We start from the raw sequence: 18,066 nt of genomic DNA on the forward strand, positions 1-18,066 counted from the left end.
ATGATTTTTTAAATGACACTTTTGGTCTGTCTCCCGCTGAAAAAAAAGAAACACGTTATTTATTAAATATGTATTATTTATTTATTTGTTTTATTATCATAGCATTAGTATCCAATCACAGCAGAGCGAATTTTTGCGTTTGCTAAAAAAATAAAATTAAAATAAAAACAATCACAATTATGTATTTCTGCTGCACGTAGTACGCATGCGCATTCGTTTTGTTGTCATGGTAACAAGAGTAACATGCGTTTTAAAAACGCAGCAAAAATACTGAGCGTCAAGTTACGAGACATCTGAAATCCAGGTTGAAGGTGTTTGTTATAAATACCAAAAGGCGAAAAGATGAAGCGAAATAGTTCAACACTAACCGCGTATGTACATAGATAGTCTTGAGTGGCGACCATCTGTTTTGGTCTTAACAAACTTGCGGCTAATGCTAATGCTAATGCCAACCTGGCCGTTTCTGTTTCTTTTTGTCTCCTAGCTCCTCTCGGGCGATGAAAAGATCCACTTCGGGGATGCAACGAGTCCTCCACAGTTCGAGATACACAGGGAGCTTCACGGGTTTCCATAGCCGGAAAGGCTCCAGGATGCTTTCGGACAGCAAAATGGGTCGAAGCTTCGCGCCGAGGAAAGCCATCCGGGTAACTTCATTGGACTCATTATTAGGTACACATTCACTATCGAGGTCCAATACATTTGAAAACGATAATACTGCAATTTTCAATTTTACTAACTATATTAGTGTAGCAATTTGTTTATTAGCGTGGTTGCAGTTGGCTCCCCCAAAAACTGCTGTCACGTTTATTATTTGAGGAACTAATGTATGTTGACATGAATAGCCCAGTTAAAATATACTATCACATTTTATTTGAAGAAATAAAAAGTAACTACTATCACATTGTTATTACGCAACTTTAACATTCTCAATTGTCCAACAAGTGTAAAAAGAAGTTCACAATTGTTCTAAGTACAATAAACAAGAGTCAGGCATAACGTTGCTCACAAGTTACAATGCGTTTGAGGCCCACCAGAGCACGTTTCTCCCCGGCTAGTGGCTCATTTTATGTCTTTGTCTCTGCAGGTGCTGGATGATGATGGCAATGATGTCACACCTCGACCCCTTTATGAACCCGAGCCCAAGGACCCACACTCCAAACCTCAGAGATCCTTCTTTGATGACTATTACTCCAGATGGGACACTTCCAAATCCTCCTCATTCTCTCTTTTACCCTCTTCCGGGTAAAAAGGGGTCTCACTTGCCTGCTAATTCGAATAGAATAGTCTTTCTGATTGAATAAAAAAAAATTGCAATTATATTATTCATATTATTTGAGAGGAAAATATACTCCCATGTAATGTTTTAAAGAAATGAAAAAGTTTGCTTTATCATTTGACCAAATAAAAGTCTACAGTCAAATTAATAGAAAAAAAATTACTATAACATTGTTATTTGAGGAAATATAAATCATCTTTATTTAATGTCATTAAAAATATCACTTTTCATTTGAGCTACTAAAAAGTAGAATAACTTTGATATTTCAAGGCAAAAGTTATACTAATTCATTTGTGGAAATAAAAAACTATCATGGTGTAATTTGAAAAAGTAAAAGTACTTTTACATAATTGAGGAAAATAATATACGACCAAATTATTATATAAATTACTATGGCATAATTTGAGAAAACTTAAAAAGTTGCATTACATAATTACTTGAGGAAATAAAAGATTTTCGACTTGATCATACAAGGAAATACAAGTTTACTGCATAATTATTTGAGAAAATAAATACAGCTAACATCACATTATTTGGGGAAATGAAAAACCTTTATTACATGAAATAAAAAACAAGGTTACATGATTCCACAGAATAGCAAATATTTAAAATATTTCATCAAATCCAAATCTACCACCACATTATTTGATTCAATGGGAAAAAAAGGCTGCTATCCTATGAAAATGGTCACATTTTATTTCATGAAATAAACATTCTATAATGCCAGTATTTTGAACTAAAAAATATATATCATCTGTGCTCATGCGTAACATATTTTCTTGCTTTCCAGGTCATGTCGGTGGAGCAGCAGCCTGCCCAGCATGTCGACCAGAGCCTCTTTGGCCTCTCAAAGTGACATGGGCTTTAGCAAGTTGGACACCAGCCAGTCACTCGGTTGCTAGTTCCTCCCAATTTGACGCCTTCCCCGGATGGCAAACGTGTCTATATCTGCATGTTACGTTCTTTGCTCCCTTCCTAGATTCCGCGAGACAAGCTGGGAGTCAACAGACAGTGGAGGAGATTCCTTTGGATGAGGTGTTGAACATCTACCTGACTGAGACGGACACCATCACTCTTCTGGATGTGCCCAGCACTTGCATGTCCGAGGAGGCTGAAAATGCTCAGGCCATTAAGTAAGCAAAGGACTTTGACCTGAAAAATATTGTCAGTCTTACACCCGTCTAATGTCACTTGAGGTTGAGTTCTTTTAAAGGAGTACTATGTGGTGGCCATGTCCACCACTTTTCACTCTCTGGCCAGCTCCACCCTTGAGAAAAAGATTTTTGTCCATGTGACTATTCCGCCATTTTCATTTTCACATGGCTGCAAAGTTCTACCGCTTGATACTCTGCCACTAATTATTCATTCATTCATCCATTCATTGTCTGACACACAATGGGCAAGGAGAGCGCCACTGCCAACTACTGGAGTGGATGTGCAATTACACTTTATTGTAGTACAATGGGAAAAAAAGCATGTTTCCCAGGGTCAAGGCTCCTCATCGCACTGCACCCCCCCCCCTCCAAGGGCGGGGGGGCACTCCACTAGTTGAGAAGCACTGCTATATCAACGTGTAATGTTGTATGTATTTTCAGAGAGAGTAACGTCCTCTATATTGAGCTGTGCAACAACAGATTGGGCAACGACAAGTACGTCGAGCGAGCCATGCAGACATTTGTCGGCGCGGCCAAACACAAAAAAGTCCAGAGCGAAAAGATTGTCATGCACGATCAAGGTAAGATCGACACGAGATCTGCTGTCCGCTCAGTTTGTTCAAGATGGAATTCTTTGACAGGCACCATCGCCACCATCTGGGAAATTTATGACTCGTTCCAAAACGAAGCTTTGAAAGCGGAGCAGGCCGGCAGTGCGGAAAGCACGCTGGGCATTACCAAAGTTCCGAAGCGGATGGGAAGCTTCAGTAGTATCAGCACAGTTGGCACCGGTAAAAAAATAAATAAATAAATAAATGAAGGAATAAATAAATAAATAAATAAATAAAACAGCTTGTTTTATTTTCATTGTCACTGACCCACAAAATGAATTAATTTAATTTTCACGTCCAACTTGAATTCTGTTTCTTCTTTAGTCATGTTTCTGCTTCATTTCATGGCCGTCATTCAGTATCTAGATCAGGGGTGTCAAACTGCTTTTTGTGGACTGGCCACATCGTCGTTCTGGTTTCCCTCCGAGTGCCGTTATGACTGTCAAACCATATAAATGTATGATCACCGTATGTTACAAATTGATGGAAAGTCAGTTTTGAAATCAGAAGCCGGTAAGTAATTATTTGTTCAGCAATCTTTCAATTAATTTTAAAAGGGGATGATAGGTAAAAAATAAATTGCAATATCTCAGCGCTCAATGTTGATAAAAATGAAGAAATTGTTCCCGAAACAGGCCACATGAAATGAGGTCGCTGGCCAGATCCGGTCCCTGGGCCTTGAGTTTGACACCTGTGATTTAACACGGCACAACAATATCGCTGTGTTGGGCTCCATACAAAAGGCACAGGTGAATGAATGAATGGACACTAAGTGAAAGAAGCTTCTGTTGATTTTGTCTCACGTGTGCTCAGCCAGTACCGGTAGCTCCCTGTTCGCTATCAAGCTCCAAGGAGGCGATCTGAGCGACGAGCCAGAGCTTCAACTGATCTTACAGTCGGACACGTTCAAGCGCAACTTGCTCATCATGGAACGCTGCCTCGTCGCCAATATCTTTCAACCCAAGCTGGCCGCGTACAGAAACCTCCCCGAGATAAAAGGTGGCGCACGCTTTCTGGCGTCCCCGACGAATGGAGATGTTTGTTTCAGATTAATGACCAGTCAACATTGTTTTCAGAACTCCCCTCCGTCACCATGCCTAACTCTGAGAAGCTCAACGAGGAAGAGGAGGAGAAGGAGGAGGAAGTTGGTGAGATGGGGGCCGAGGTGCAGGAGGTAAAGGAGGAGGAGCAGGTTAAAGAGGAGGAGGAGGAGGAAAAGGTAGAAGAAGAAGAAGAGAAGGAAGAGAAAGAGGCCAGTCCATCTCTGGAACTTCTTTGGACCTTCAGTTGCGAGCTCACCAAAGGATGGAACATCACCTGCATGGCTTGGAACAAACAGAACCAGGTAGGAAAGACGTCAGGAACTACAAATGAAGTTTGGACATTGTGTAAAATGGAAATAAAAACAGAATGCAATGATATGCAAATCCTTTCACACCTAACATGTATTTAATCAAATACACTACAAAGACAAGATATTTAATGTTCAAACTGATGAATAGCTATTTGGAACATTCCACAGTTGAACATGCCAGCAGTCCAGACCATTTTCAAGTCTGACTTTTCAAGAGAAGCTAGGTCGTCCAACACTCGCAAAAATGTGTTTCTGTTTGTTATTTCTCCAGCCATTGTGTCATAAATGATGGTATTATGAGGAGTATTTCTTCAAGTCGGACTAAGTAGGACTTCACTGAAGGCCAACGTGTGAAATGCACGGCCCGCCACTGAACAGTTTGAACATTCAATATCTTGTCTTTGAAGTGCATTAAATTGTTTTTTTTACTTTACATTTTGCACAACATCCTGACTTTATTGGAATTGGGGTTTGTAAGATTTCTGCTGACAAATCTGTTTTGATTCTCCATCTTTTGGTACTGGTTTTGTAGACACATCCATGAAAACTTCACTTTATGCCCAGCTATACCGCGGTTCATTGTGTGTGTGTGTGTGTTCTCGCCGTGTCAGGATCTGCTGGCAGTGGGCTATGGTGCCTTCAGCCCTGGGAAAAAAGGCCTGATCTGCTGCTGGTCCATAAAGAACCTGAGCGTATGTCATTCATATTCCATTTTGTGATGCCTTGCTCAGGCATGTTTCTACTCCAATCAGGTTTCTGCATCACTTATGTTTGTATACTCTCAAATCTTAAATAATGTTTAAATTGAGTCATATTTCTACTTTGGTTGTGTTTCTACTTGGGTACTTGATTCATATTTCCAAAACACAAGGTATGTTTTATGTTTCTGTGAGTCTTGTTTCATATTTTTGCTTGAGTCGTGTTTCTGATTCAGTCCCGTTTCTGGAGTCGTTCGACTTGAGTTATGATTCTAGAGTCATGTTTGGGCTTTCATTTTGTTTCTTTTTTTTTTGTTTCATTTTTTTACCTGAATCATCTTTCTTATTTCTACTTGATTGATTTTTTTTCAGAGTTGTTTTTGACTTGAAGTCATGTTTCTTGTTTTACTTGGGTTATTTTTCATGTTGTTTTTATTCTTGATTCATTTTTCTAGAGTTATGTTTCTTCCTGAGTCGTCATTTTTCTAGCTAAGTCACATTTCTGGAGTCACATTTCGACTCAGTGTTTCGAAGTTCCTACCAGAGTCTTTTCTAGTCTCATGCATCCCCTTGAGTTGTGTTTCTATGTGAGTCTTGTTTTGCTTGAGTCATGTTTCTATTTGAATCTTGAGTCATGTTAGTAGAATCATGTTTCTATCTGAGTCATGTTTCAAGAGTCATATGTTTTTGTTTCTATTTGACTCTTCTTTCTACTTGAGTTTTTTTCCCTCCTTGTGTCATTTTTCAAGTTGTGCTTCTACTTTAGACTTTTTTTTCCCTAATCTAATTTATATATTTGATTATTGTTGTATTGCACTGGACAGGGGAGCTCTCTAATCTCGTTGCACACTGTACAATGACAATAAAGGGATTTCTGATTCGGATTCTGATTCTGAAGTCTTCACATAGACATTTACAAGATTGCACTCAACCCAGGATGACTGATTCCAATCCGTTGTTCTGTGTGCAGTGGCCAGAGCGTCTCTACCACTGTCACTGCGGCATCACATCGCTGGATTTCTCCTCCACCAACCCCGACAAGTTAGCGGTGGGGATGCACGACGGCACGGTCGCCATCTTCAGCGTGCACAATCGAGAAAGCTGCACCTTCCTCGCCAGCAGCATGTGAGGCTTGTCACCAACGCCAGTTTCTACCGCACAGTGACATTTTTGTAGAAAATTAAATGAAATTGGATAATTACCAACACTTGTGACAATCTCAAAACATCCATTTGGCAACTTCTTTGCTCCTGTGTAGGAATTCCAGAAGGAGGCACGTTCACCCCGTGTGGCACGTCACCTGGGCCAGGCAGGAGATGTCCCTTTCCGAGGAGGACATGGTTGAATCTGTCATGTCTGTGTCGGAGGATGGACATGTCCTCAAGTGGCTGCTGTGCAGCCATGGCCTGGAGGGTGTAGGTAGGAGACAATGCTAAATAGCTGCTAATCTGCAATAAAGCATGACCAAATTCAATTTAAAAAAAAACCGTTTACCCCTTTTGCGTTATAAGCTGATTCATCCACACTTTTTAAACACATTGTAATTGTATTTGATGGGGCCCCATGTTGTGTTCCTAAACGCCTTGGCCATCAGGGGGCAGTATAATGCAGACATACACGCACAAAGAATAGTTTCACAAGTCAGCTGCAGTAATCTTATATTCTCTTCATAGAGGATAAAGAATCCATATAAGTTTTGTATTGTTTGTATTCATGTGTTGCAGCTCCATTTGTGATACAGTATCTGTTGGGTTATACCAGTGCTTCTCGATTATTTTCTGTTACGCCCCGCCCCCTGAGCATGAAGAAAACAATTCGCGCCCCCACCACCACCACCACCCACTCTCCGCCACAACTATAAATAATAGCATTTTCGTTGCGAAAAAAACCCCTACTCCGTCGAGTTAATACTCGCTGCGTGCAATGGGCAAGAAGAGCGCCACTGCCATCTACTGGAGTGGATGTGCAATTACACGTTATTGTAATATGGAGGGGGAAAAAAAGCATGTTCCCCATGGTCACACGCCCCACAGCTTCACATCGCGCCCCCAGGGGGCGCCCGCCCCACTATTTGAGAAGCACTGGGCCAGACATTATAACACCGTAACACCAACGCTAAATGTTGGCACACTTCCGGTGTTTCGCATTGTGTATTATCAAGGCAAATTATGGGCTTGTTTTAAAATACACAATGTTTTAATTGTTTTTGTTTTATGTTAGTTTGACAGTAAATGTCAAAGCAGTGGAAATAATTAGCTTGAAGCAAGTATTGATGATTTGAACTGGCAGACAGGATCTCTATTTGTCACTGTTCACACACATTTTTCCCCGTCAATCATCAGGCATGCTAGAGCTCAGGCGAATCCAAGACGGCATCAAGAAGGCCGAAGGCAACAAAACCAAGAGAGAGGGCATTCTGGTTTCCACGGCTACGCCTGGTCTTTGCTTGGATTTTCATCCCACAGTACGTTGAAATTTTATCCCGTCATGCTTTTTGATCTGATGACAAAATGTCATAAATCCTGTCTTTAGGATCCCAGTATCTACTTGGCCGGCACGTCAGAGGGCGTCATCCACAAGTGCTCCTTGTCCAACCATCATCATTACCTGGCCCTTTATCAGAAACACCTTGTAAGTCAAGCACCCGTCACCATCATCTTCATCACCACGTCGCCGACGACGGTTACGCGACGTCTCAGTTCCTTCTCGTGTCGCTGCAGTGCCCCGTCAACCAAGTGGAATGGTCCCCGTTCAGCCACGACGTCTTCCTGAGTGGCTCTGCCGACTGGACCGTCCAGCTGTGGAAGGAGGACTGCCTGACGCCGGCAATGGGCTTCATCACCATCCAGAGTCCCGTGCTGTCCGTCAGGTGGTCCCCGCTCTGGCCTTCTGTGTTTTCCGCCGTCAAAAGCAAACAGCTGGAGATTTGGGACCTGAACGCTTCCTTGTGAGTCTACATGACATACTTTTATGTCTTCTTGAGTCAGATTTCCACTTGCATAACTTTCAGAATCAGAATCTGAATGCGCTTTATTGTCATTGTACTCAGTGTAGAACGAGATCGGAGAGCTCCCCTCTTCAGTGCAATAAAACTAATAATATAATTAAATATATCAATTAAATGAATTAAAGATTGAATAATTAAATAAAAATACATATGAAATTGAATAAATAATATATAAAACACATTGTGTTGCAGTTCTAAAAGGTAAGGTTAGTTGTGTGTTTCATGGCGTTGGTTGAGTCCAAGGTTATTATCGTAAATGAAAACAAACAAAATAACGAAAATTATAATTAAAAAAAAGAAAAAGAGAACAACATAGTCGGCTCACAAAACTAACTAAAACGAACGATAATATTTGTTTACAAAATATCCTCCGTTTTCATCTTTGTAAGCTTTTTGTGATCATTTAAAATGTAAAATATGGCGCAGGCGGATTTGTGACAGCCGTATGGCACCTCGACGTGCAAAGTGACAACTAGCGCTCATGGGGATAAAAAAATTAATCAAAAGTTTGGAGTTATTTTGATTCTGATTGCGTCTCGGACAAAAGCAAATGCATCGTCATGGAGACGGGTCTCATGTGTGGCATGCTGTCATCTCTCTCTCTCGCTCGCTCTCTCATGCACACTTTCAATATGCACCGACCTAATTTTGACAACTATGTTTAGTCATATAACAAGTCAAGTTTTATTTTGTACGTAAGTCATGATTCAACTTACTAAGTCGATGTTTCATGTTACGACTTGAGTCCTTCGGTGTTTCCAGAGTCATGTTTCTATTTGATTCGCGTGTGCAGTGTTTCTACATAAGTCTTGTTTGGACTGCATTCATGTTTTTGCGTTTCTATTTGAGTTTCGTCTCAGGTGATGAAATGAACTTACGCGAAGAATAACACTCAGTATTTATGACAAAAGACTTTCTGATTGAAGCCATATAGTTATGTAACGTTACAAAGTGATGGTGCTCGCTCTGCAGACAACGTTCCCTCCTCCATTTTGTCTCAGCGAGTGAGCCGTTTGATCTTATTTTCGTTTGATTTTTCAGTGGTCTTGATGTATGTTAAAATTTTTTCTCTCAGGCTGGACCCCGTGATCGTGGCGCCGGCCGCACGGGGCACTAAGTTGACGTCCATGCTGTTCGCCAGGGGCTCCGACTGCATCTTGGTCGGGGACTCCAGCGGACAAGTGAACTTCTACAGGATCAACGACCTCAGCGTCGGGCCGGGCAAGACGGTAACGCCGACGTCACCCGTCACTGTGCCGTGTTCCCACGCTATCTCACACATGTTTTCCTGGATTGTGTTGTCGCAGAAATCCCCGCGACACTATCATTAACTCTATATTTTTTTCTTCTACTTCCAGGTGCCAACTTTGGAGGAACTCGTTCACTTTCCCGTCAGTGCTTTGTAGTTTTCACAAAAAACAAAAAAAAAGAATTGTAACGTTATAAAAGTATTTATGCTTCAGTCCGATGTGGTCATCGTCGTGTCTGCTTCCATGTGTATCTCCATTAGATAGATTGTGTCATGTTTTTGAGTCTTGGCTCATGTTTCTACTTTAATTTCTACTTGATTTCAGTGGCGAGCCATCAAGGCCTTCCCTGCTGGCGTAACATTAAGAAAAAAATTGATCATATTCTTCACATTGATGTCATATTATATCCTTGTGTTGTATTTTTAGGTGAAATTTTTTTCCAATCAGAATTCCGCTAGCTCATGTTGCCAGGCAGGTTTCACAGTAGCAGTAGCACGCACTATTCTTTCCGAGGCCTTCGGATACAATCGTGCGGGCATCTCTTCTGTCAAAGTCAATGAGATTTCAGATTTGATAGACAGTTGCAGTACCCAATCAGATCACAACTTGATGACAGTAAGGCCTTCTTGCTGGCCCTACGCTGAATCAGAAATCAGAATCAGAAATCCCTTTATTGTCATTGTACTCAAGTGTGCAACGAGATTAGAGAGCTCCCCTCTCCAGTGCAACACAACAATAATTCAGATAAATCTATAAATTAGATAAATAAGAGAATAGTTAGTGCAATGGAAACTAATACTGGATAGGATATATAAAAACACATCACGTTGCTGTTCTGCAAGGTAAGGGTGGTTGTGTGTGTGTGTGTGAGAGTTTAGAATGGAGATGGCTCTTGGAAAGAAACTGTTTCTCAGTCTATTAGTCCTTGATTTGATGCACCTGTAGCGCCTGCCAGAGGGCATCACGTCGAACAGGTGTGAGTATCGTCTTTGACGATATTGAGAGCCCTGCTGAGGCACCGGGTGGTATAGATGTCCGACAGGGAGGGGGGAGAGCAGCCAATAATCCTTTGCGCTGTTTTGACCGTCCTCTGGAGCCTCACTCTGTCCGCCTCAGTGCAGCCGCCGTACCAGGTGGAGACACAGGATGTCAGCAGGCTCTCGATGGACGAGTGGGAGAAGGCCAGCAGCGGCTTCCTGTCCAGGTTGAATTTCCTGAGGACTCTCAGGAAGTGCAGACGCTGGTGGACCTTCTTTACCACTGCTGTGGTGTTGTGTGCTCAAGAAAGGTCATCGGAGATCTGCGCTCCCAGGAACTTGAACGTGTGGACCCTCTCCACACACACTCCTTTGATGCAGAGGAGGGGCGGCACCGTCTTGTTCCTCCTGAAGTCGATGACGATCTCCTTTGTTTTTGCAATGTTGAGTTGCAGTCTGTTGTCCTCGCACCAAGCCGTCAGTCTCTGGACCTCGTCTCTTTAGGCTGTCCCGTCGCCTTCCGAGATCAGACCGACCACTGTCGTGTCGTCAGCAAACTTGACGATGGTGTTGTTACCGTGGCTAGGGCTGCAGTTGTCGGTGAGGAGAGCGTATAGGAGAGGCCTCAGCACGCATCCTTGAGGGGAACCGGTGCTCAGCGTACGGGTGGAGGACGTGTAGGGGCCGAGCATCACAGTCTGGGGTCTGTTGGTCAGGAAGTCCTTAATCCAGGTGCGTGTGAGGGCGGGGAGGCTGAGAATGTCCAGTTTGGCGACGAGGATGTCCGGGACGATTGTGTTGAATGCCGAGCTGTAGTCCACAAAGAGCATCCTGGCATAGCTCTGCTGTTGTTCCAGGTGGCCCAGCACGACATGCAGAGCAGTGTCGATGGCGTCCTCAGTGGATCTGTTAGCCCGGTATGCAAACTGGTAGAGGTCCAGGGTGGGAGGAAGGCAGTTTCTGATGTGCTGGAGAACCAGTCTCTCAAAGCACTTCATGATGACTGGCGTGAGAGCAACAGGACGGTAGTCGTTCAGGTGGATTGTGGTTGAATTTTTGGGGACGGGAATAATGGTGGAAGTTTTCAAGCAGGAGGGGATGACTGCTTGAGCCAGGGAGCGGTCGAAGACCCTGCAGAAAACATGTGACAGTTGGTGGGCACATGCTCTGAGGACCTTGCCTGGTATTCCATCGGGTCTGGTAGTTTTCCTGGGGTTAATGGCCAGGAGCGCGCGCCTCACATCGTGTTCCTCGACGGTGAGTGGGTGGGAGTTGAGGCATGAAGTGCGGGGGTGTGATGGTTGGGGCGAGTCAAAGCGAGCGAAGAAGCAGTTAAGCCAGCGATGCACTCGGGTCTGCTGCTGCCCTGCTGATGTTTGATTATTAAAAATAAAAAACGTTTATAGAAGCATCTAGAACTAAAGGGACAATATTGTTGAACCAGACAATATTTGAAAAAAAAAACAAAAAAAACAATTTTTGAAAACAAAAAAGAACAGCCGTTCGAATCCAGAAGACCCTTCAATCGACTGCGTTGTGCGCGCCTCCCAGCGAACGCTGGGAGTTGCGAAGTGGACTCCAAAATCGCAGACACAGCAAGATGTGATTTATCAAGGGTATTTATTATTACAAATAGGATATATCTTCCAATCAATACATTCAGAGTGCCGACAACTAGTGAACGAAACACGCTGGCGGAAAGGTCGCGCCAGGAAAGAAAGAACTGACGGCGGAACAGAAAGTGCTTGCAAAAGGCAAGGAACGAAGAACATAAATTGCTTACCGCTGAAGGTCAAGAGGTAGCCAAAGGAGCAAACGAGAACCAAAACGAGAGTAGCCTTAGCTTGACAAAAACGAGAGAACATAAAGCGTCTACTGCAAATGCAGAGCGAGGACAAGGTACGAGATCGAGGCGTGGGATCATGAATCGTGAGCGATGAAGCAATATTCCGACGCCGAGGAGTCCGTTCCCTCGGCTTATGTAGACCGGTAATCATGGCGTTGATGTGAGTCTGGTGCGCGACCGGTGGGCGCGTCTGTTCCGCTAGGGCGGCATGAATCGAGGAGGTGAGTGGCTGGAGGGAAACGCCCACTCAGCTGGAAAAACAACAACAAGGAGACACGGCATGACAGGACGGATCATGACAGTTTGTGTTTGAGTCCTGGACGGCGTACTGTTGTAAAACGCGATTGGACAGTAAAGAGCCAATCAGAATCAGCCCTCGTGTCTGTAAATGATGACAAAGAGGCTCTTGTCGAACAACTCCCCTCACTCGCATGAACAATCTCGCGAGACAATTGTGACACTCAGTTACCGTAAAGTTGCAACACAGTCGCAAACACAAATTCAGCACCATGACGTGACAGTGTCCGACTCCTGATTGGTCAATAATTGTGGCACAGTTAGCAAGGTCGTGGTCAATAATTGTGGCACAGTTAGCAAGGTCGATGCGTGTTGTTTTAAATGAATGGACGGAGAAATTTAGTTTCGTTCTGGCTGCTGTCGATTCAAACCCAGTGTGCATCATATGCTCCGAAAGCGTCGCAACATTGCGAAGCGCCACAACGAAACATATACCTGAAGTGGAAGAAGCTCCACCAAACTTGACATCTAGCGTTTGGAAGTATTTTTTTCCTTATTAAGTATGCACCAGATGGAAAGCGTGTCGTGGACTACAACTTGAACAGTATGTCGCGAGTGTCACACGATGCTAACTGGTGACACATTTACGCCGACATCACTTCAATGGGAAAAGGAGTGGAACGTTTCACCAATAGTGCAATTCCTGATTTGTCAAATTAGCAAGGTCTTTGTCAGCAACCCCCACTGCGCCAGCTGACCGTTACGGCACTTGACATCATTGCCGAGTGGGACATGAAATGCGACGTTATTCAGACACGGGTGCTCGAAAGTCACACGACTGGTGATTTAAGCAGAAAAGTCTGAAAGAAGTTGCGGAGGATGGAAATTAGTGCCCAAACGCCACTATACCTGTTTTGTTTTTTGGATTTGATTTATTTATTTTAAAATATTTTGAGTTGTAAAATACACTCCAAAACATCTTTATTTGAACACAAAGTACAGTGGTTTAAAAAAAATATTTCAGGGATAAAATGTTTATTTTCTGCCGATACTGAAAATACAGTCAAGCACCCAAGATGATACACGCTGTATTTGGATGAGTTTGTGTTACAATTACTCCCTTTTGAAAAAGAACGATGTTTCAAATAACACACTATTAAGGAAGATAATTGTCTTTTTTATGTATCCTCGACTGCTGAAGATGCACGACAGAAAAATAAATTTCATGTATAAAATAAATATAAAAAATATTTTAATTTTTTTTTTTTACATACCGTATATAGCCTATATCGTTCCAACTTAACTTTAACCCAAGAGTTTAAGTTTAAGGTCCTGTTTTTCCTTAACAAGTTGCTGATGCTGAAAATATACTTTACAAGAAAAAAAAAACAAAAACAAGGCGGCCAACAGACAAATCATGTTGAAGGAATGTGACATAAAGAAACGTTGGTCGTCTAACTGTTATTTCCTAAGGAGCTGTTTATTTGTCAAATATGCTGTAATCTGTTGCTTAGAATGCACCACAGAAAATAGGTTACTTCTCAGATCATTTATTTTATACTAGCACAACATTCATTTTTCATGGTGCTGTTTTTTTTCACATGTTGCTAAGTTTGCGTAGCAGAAAAGGAGTCAGGGATTGCTAAAATAGATTTAATTAAATGTTAAATGTGTACTTCTGAGTTGAAACAAATGAAAGTAGTTGAATAAACTATACATTTTTAAAAAAATTGAATCGAAAACGCCTGTACGTTGCGGTTCACCCCGGTGGACGAGAGGGTAGCCTCCCTCCGCCTTAAGGTCAGCACTTGTTTGTGCTTATGCAGCAAACAGCAGTTCAAAGTACCCACCCTTTTTGGAGTCTTTAGAGCAGGGGTGGGCAAACGTTTTGATTGGCGGGCCACAATGGGTTCTAAAATTTGACAGAGGGGCCGGACCAGGAGCAGATGGATGGAGTGTTTTGGGAACCTCATCTGATCGGTTAAAAAAAATACATTTAATTTTAAAAGAAAGTGAACAAAAGAATTACAACAATATATATGCCTTTAAAAAAACCACGGTATTTAGAAAATAAAACATTAACAAGGTTTATTCATTTAATTTTTCTCAAGTTCGGCGGGCCAGATTAAAACGTTTAACGGGCCACATGTGGCCCCCGGGCCATAGTTTGCCCACAACTACTTTAGAGGGTGTGCTGGGGAGCGCTCCCCCTGGAGACTCCCTCGTTCTGCTGGGGGACTTCAATGCTCACGTGGGTAATGACAGTGAGACCTGATAGGGCAGGGGTGGCAAACTCATTTTTGTGGATGGGCCACGACATAGTTCTGGTTTGCCTCAGAGGGCCGTTACGACTGCGAACCCATAGAAATGTACAATCACCTTACGTTATCACGTACACACAACAAATTGATGGAAAGCCATTTATTTTAAAAAGGAGGATTGGTGACAAATAAATGGCAATATCTCATATCTCGAGCTTGTTAAAAGTGAAGAAAATGTGCTAGAAACGGGAAGTTGACGCACGTGATTTGCCCTTCGCGGGCCACATTAAATGAGGTCACGGGCCAGATCTGGCCCCCCGGGCCTTGAGTTTGACACCTGTGTGATAGGGCGTGAGTGGAAGGAACGCTACCTCCCGCCAACCCTCTGGAATGACCTTCCATTCAATGTTCGGCAAGCCCCCCCCCCTCCTGTTCACTTTTCAAAGTCGTCTGAAGATTTAGAATTTTTTTTTTCTTTTTGATTCTTTAGCATGCGACTCAACATGAGACTGTCGCTGCTCTGCTGTTCTTCGTGTATGTACTGAATATGTGTTTTAATGTGCGTTTGATTATCCTGCTCATTGATATTACACCGTATGGAAAGTGCATTGTTGCAGCGCCAGCTGTGAAGAAATATATAATATATCAAAAACAACTGTACAAAGCGGCCAATTGACGTTACGGCCCCTTCGCCACGTCAAAGGCGTGCACGTTGACTTAGGAATTAAGCATACGCTTTGTTACGTCAAGTGGAGGGAGGTTGAGCGGCAAAACAACAAATGGGCATTAGTCAGTCCATTACTTGGTTTGAGCTGAACTTTTGCCTGCGTCCCCGACGGCCACGCACTCTGCGTGAAATCTGGCACGTCGCGGGCGATGCGGACGCCGCAAGCCACTCTCCTGGCGCTCGTCCTCGCCTTGAACGCTGCGTGGGTCTTTTTTGCAGGTGAGCACATTCATATTCCCTTGATAGCTCTGTTTGGGTTCTCCAAAAACTACCAGTTGTTAGTAGCTTGATTGACATTGGTGGTACCGGAGCGGTCGTCTTCTCGTTTAGTGTGGTCTTGAAATCATTTGGATTTTTTTAACCCGATTTTGAGAGGGAAAGAACACAATTATTTCCCTGCTGACCCGCAACGTTTCGGTCAGTACATGTCTTGAAGCCCATCAAAGGCACAAACTTGCGAATATGTGAAAAAGAGAAAGTGCTTTGAACTGAGCAAATGTGTCTGGTGGTTTACGGTACTTAATGAGTTCTCTGCTTTTTTTGGTCCATAACGTGTTGCATTCGCCAATCACCACAAAGAAACGTCACTGGGCCAATGCTTTTGACATTCTTTTGAGAAATCAATCCGCCAATTATGTCTTCAGCTGAATCCATGATGACAGATTGACAACAAATCAACATTTACACATTACGTGCATGGCCTCACTTTGTGTTGTGTCGTGGCCGAATAACTTGACGTCTTTATTAACTGGCGCCCACAAAGTACCAACACACTGGACATTTTTGTACATATTGTTCTCTCTGTCGGGGCGGCACAATGGCCTCACAGTGAGAGACAGCATCGGGCGTCGGTTCGATCCCGGCTGCGGCCTTCCTGTGTGGAGTTTGCATGTTCTCCCTGTGCCTGCGTGGGTTTCCTCTGGGTACTCCGCTTTCCTCCCACATTCCAAAAAACATGCACAGCAGGTCGATTGAACACTCGAAATTGCCCCGAGGTATGAGTGTGAGTGCGGATGGTTGTTCGTCTATGTGTGCCCTGCGATTGGCTGGCAACCCGTTCATGGTGTTAGCCCCGCCTACTGCCCAAAGATTGCTGGGATAGTCTTTTTTGCGCTTCTGTGGGTTACATGGCCCTCTGTTGTCAACATCCAATTCAACACCTTTAGGCAGAAGAAACGCAGCCACCTGCTGCTGAGTGCAGCTGCCATCCCATGGAACTCGTCGGGTCACCGCACGGGCGTATGATGGGGGTTTGATTCGGAGTCCGGTCACGGTCACGGTCAAATCATTGATCCTGGAGTGTTGCTCCATCTCCTACTCCCTGCGCCGCAAAATCTTTCTCAGCGTTTTGGATCTTCACCGCTTCAACTCCCTCCTCCATCTCTTTCTGCTGCATTTTGATAGCAGACAAGAAAATCCAGCGACTTCTTGATGTCGTCTCCCTCCTCGGCCGTCAGTATACCTTCTTGGCTTCCGTGACTCGTCCCGAAAATGCAGCGAGCAACGGGCTTGGAAAGTTGCTCCACGCGCTGCAACTTTCCCACTTTTCCTGTTTCAACGACACAAAACGCAGGCGTCGGGTCGCGAGATTCATTTCATCCGCACAAATTTTGGTCAGTGATCAAACGGCACATTTCTTGAGTTTTAACATTCAATAGTTTGGCAGTTTTAAACAAAGTTTAATGTCGTTGTCACTGTCAAGAATGGCTATTCAGTGCATTTGAATACCATTTAGGATTTTAAGAAAACGAGCAAAAATGAGGTCAATAAAAAAAGGTCAATTGCCGCAGAGCAAGTAGTAACAGAAACACAGTTTTAATTAGCGTAAAATTCCATTGATCTTTGTCATGGGCAGCAAAAAAGGATTTGTTTTTGTCATTGTGGCAGTGCGGATGTTCTCATCGAATAACTTGTCTTTGTCGTCACCTGTTTAAAAAAAAGAAAACACACACATTTTTTAAAATCCTGGCAGTGTGAAATCTGACCGTCTGTTTTTTTTTTTTTTTTTTTTTCCATTTCGAGTACTAAAACATCATGATAGCAATTCACAAGATGCCGAAACAACGACCACAATAAAAAATAAAAAAATGACCCAAAACATGCATGTCACTCGTACAAAGGAAGTGCAAAAACGTTGAAGATACTAAAATGGGAGCACAATTGAAGCTTTTGCTTATATTTTGACTGATTCATTTAAAGCAGACAATTTCCTTTCAGGTTCATTTTTACCTGTTTCAGCGAGTCTTTCAAAGACTTCATGTCAGGTCAAAAACGAAATTGTCTGCTAGAATTGAATCAGTCAAAATATAAATAATAAGATGAAGCTTTTGCTTTTTTTTGGTCTGCAACTGCACGACTATCATGAAATGCTGATGCATACGAATTAGAAATGAAGATGCGCCTCGAACGTGAAAATGCAAACAAAATCTTTCTTGTACACCGCCTGGCGTCCCATTCAGTGCAAAAGGCAAACTAAAACAGCAAGATTGATGTTGTAGCTGTTTGTAAAAAATTTTTTTAAAAAAGGCGACTGCATCCTTGACTGCTTGTTAGCTGAATTTGCTGTTCTCACAAAATGATGAAAAATGACCAAGGCAAATGTGCTGTTGTGTCAGAATGATCCCAAAATGTGTCCTTAGATGCTCAGGAGTCAACATGTCAGGACGGG

The 18,066-nt window shown here is 43.0% G+C and overlaps 2 protein-coding genes across 3 annotated transcripts in view; one reads left to right on the forward strand and one right to left on the reverse strand.

Moving 5' to 3' along the window:
* The window catches only part of ap3b2 (adaptor related protein complex 3 subunit beta 2), a 28,127-nt gene extending 27,521 nt beyond the window's left edge, over positions 1-606 (reverse strand). The window contains exon 1 of the mRNA XM_088302082.1: positions 454-606. The gene's annotated coding sequence lies outside the window, so the exon portion shown is untranslated. The remainder of the gene's footprint in view (positions 1-453) is intronic.
* LOC148331753 (dynein axonemal intermediate chain 4-like) lies at positions 242-9,529 on the forward strand. 2 transcript variants are annotated; one of them, XM_088302088.1, is made up of 17 exons: positions 242-371; positions 485-644; positions 1,085-1,242; positions 2,067-2,170; positions 2,256-2,409; positions 2,872-3,011; positions 3,072-3,221; positions 3,855-4,040; positions 4,118-4,386; positions 5,007-5,087; positions 6,064-6,218; positions 6,352-6,512; positions 7,436-7,557; positions 7,626-7,724; positions 7,814-8,040; positions 9,176-9,329; positions 9,459-9,529. In XM_088302088.1, exons 1-17 carry the CDS (start codon positions 343-345, stop codon positions 9,504-9,506), a joined length of 2,397 nt encoding a protein of 798 aa, XP_088158214.1. In that variant the 5' UTR covers positions 242-342; the 3' UTR covers positions 9,507-9,529. The 2 variants fall into 2 exon arrangements, with proteins under 2 accessions (XP_088158214.1, XP_088158215.1); XM_088302089.1 differs by lacking the exon at positions 242-371 and having other exon boundaries at positions 526-669; positions 2,067-2,409.
* Positions 9,530-18,066: the final 8,537 nt, after the last annotated feature.

The sequence above is a fragment of the Idiotropiscis lumnitzeri genome, chromosome 8 (genome assembly GCF_059441095.1).
Source record: "Idiotropiscis lumnitzeri isolate Australia: NSW breed Sydney's pygmy pipehorse chromosome 8, RoL_Ilum_1.0, whole genome shotgun sequence".
Lineage (NCBI taxonomy): Eukaryota > Metazoa > Chordata > Actinopteri > Syngnathiformes > Syngnathidae > Idiotropiscis > Idiotropiscis lumnitzeri.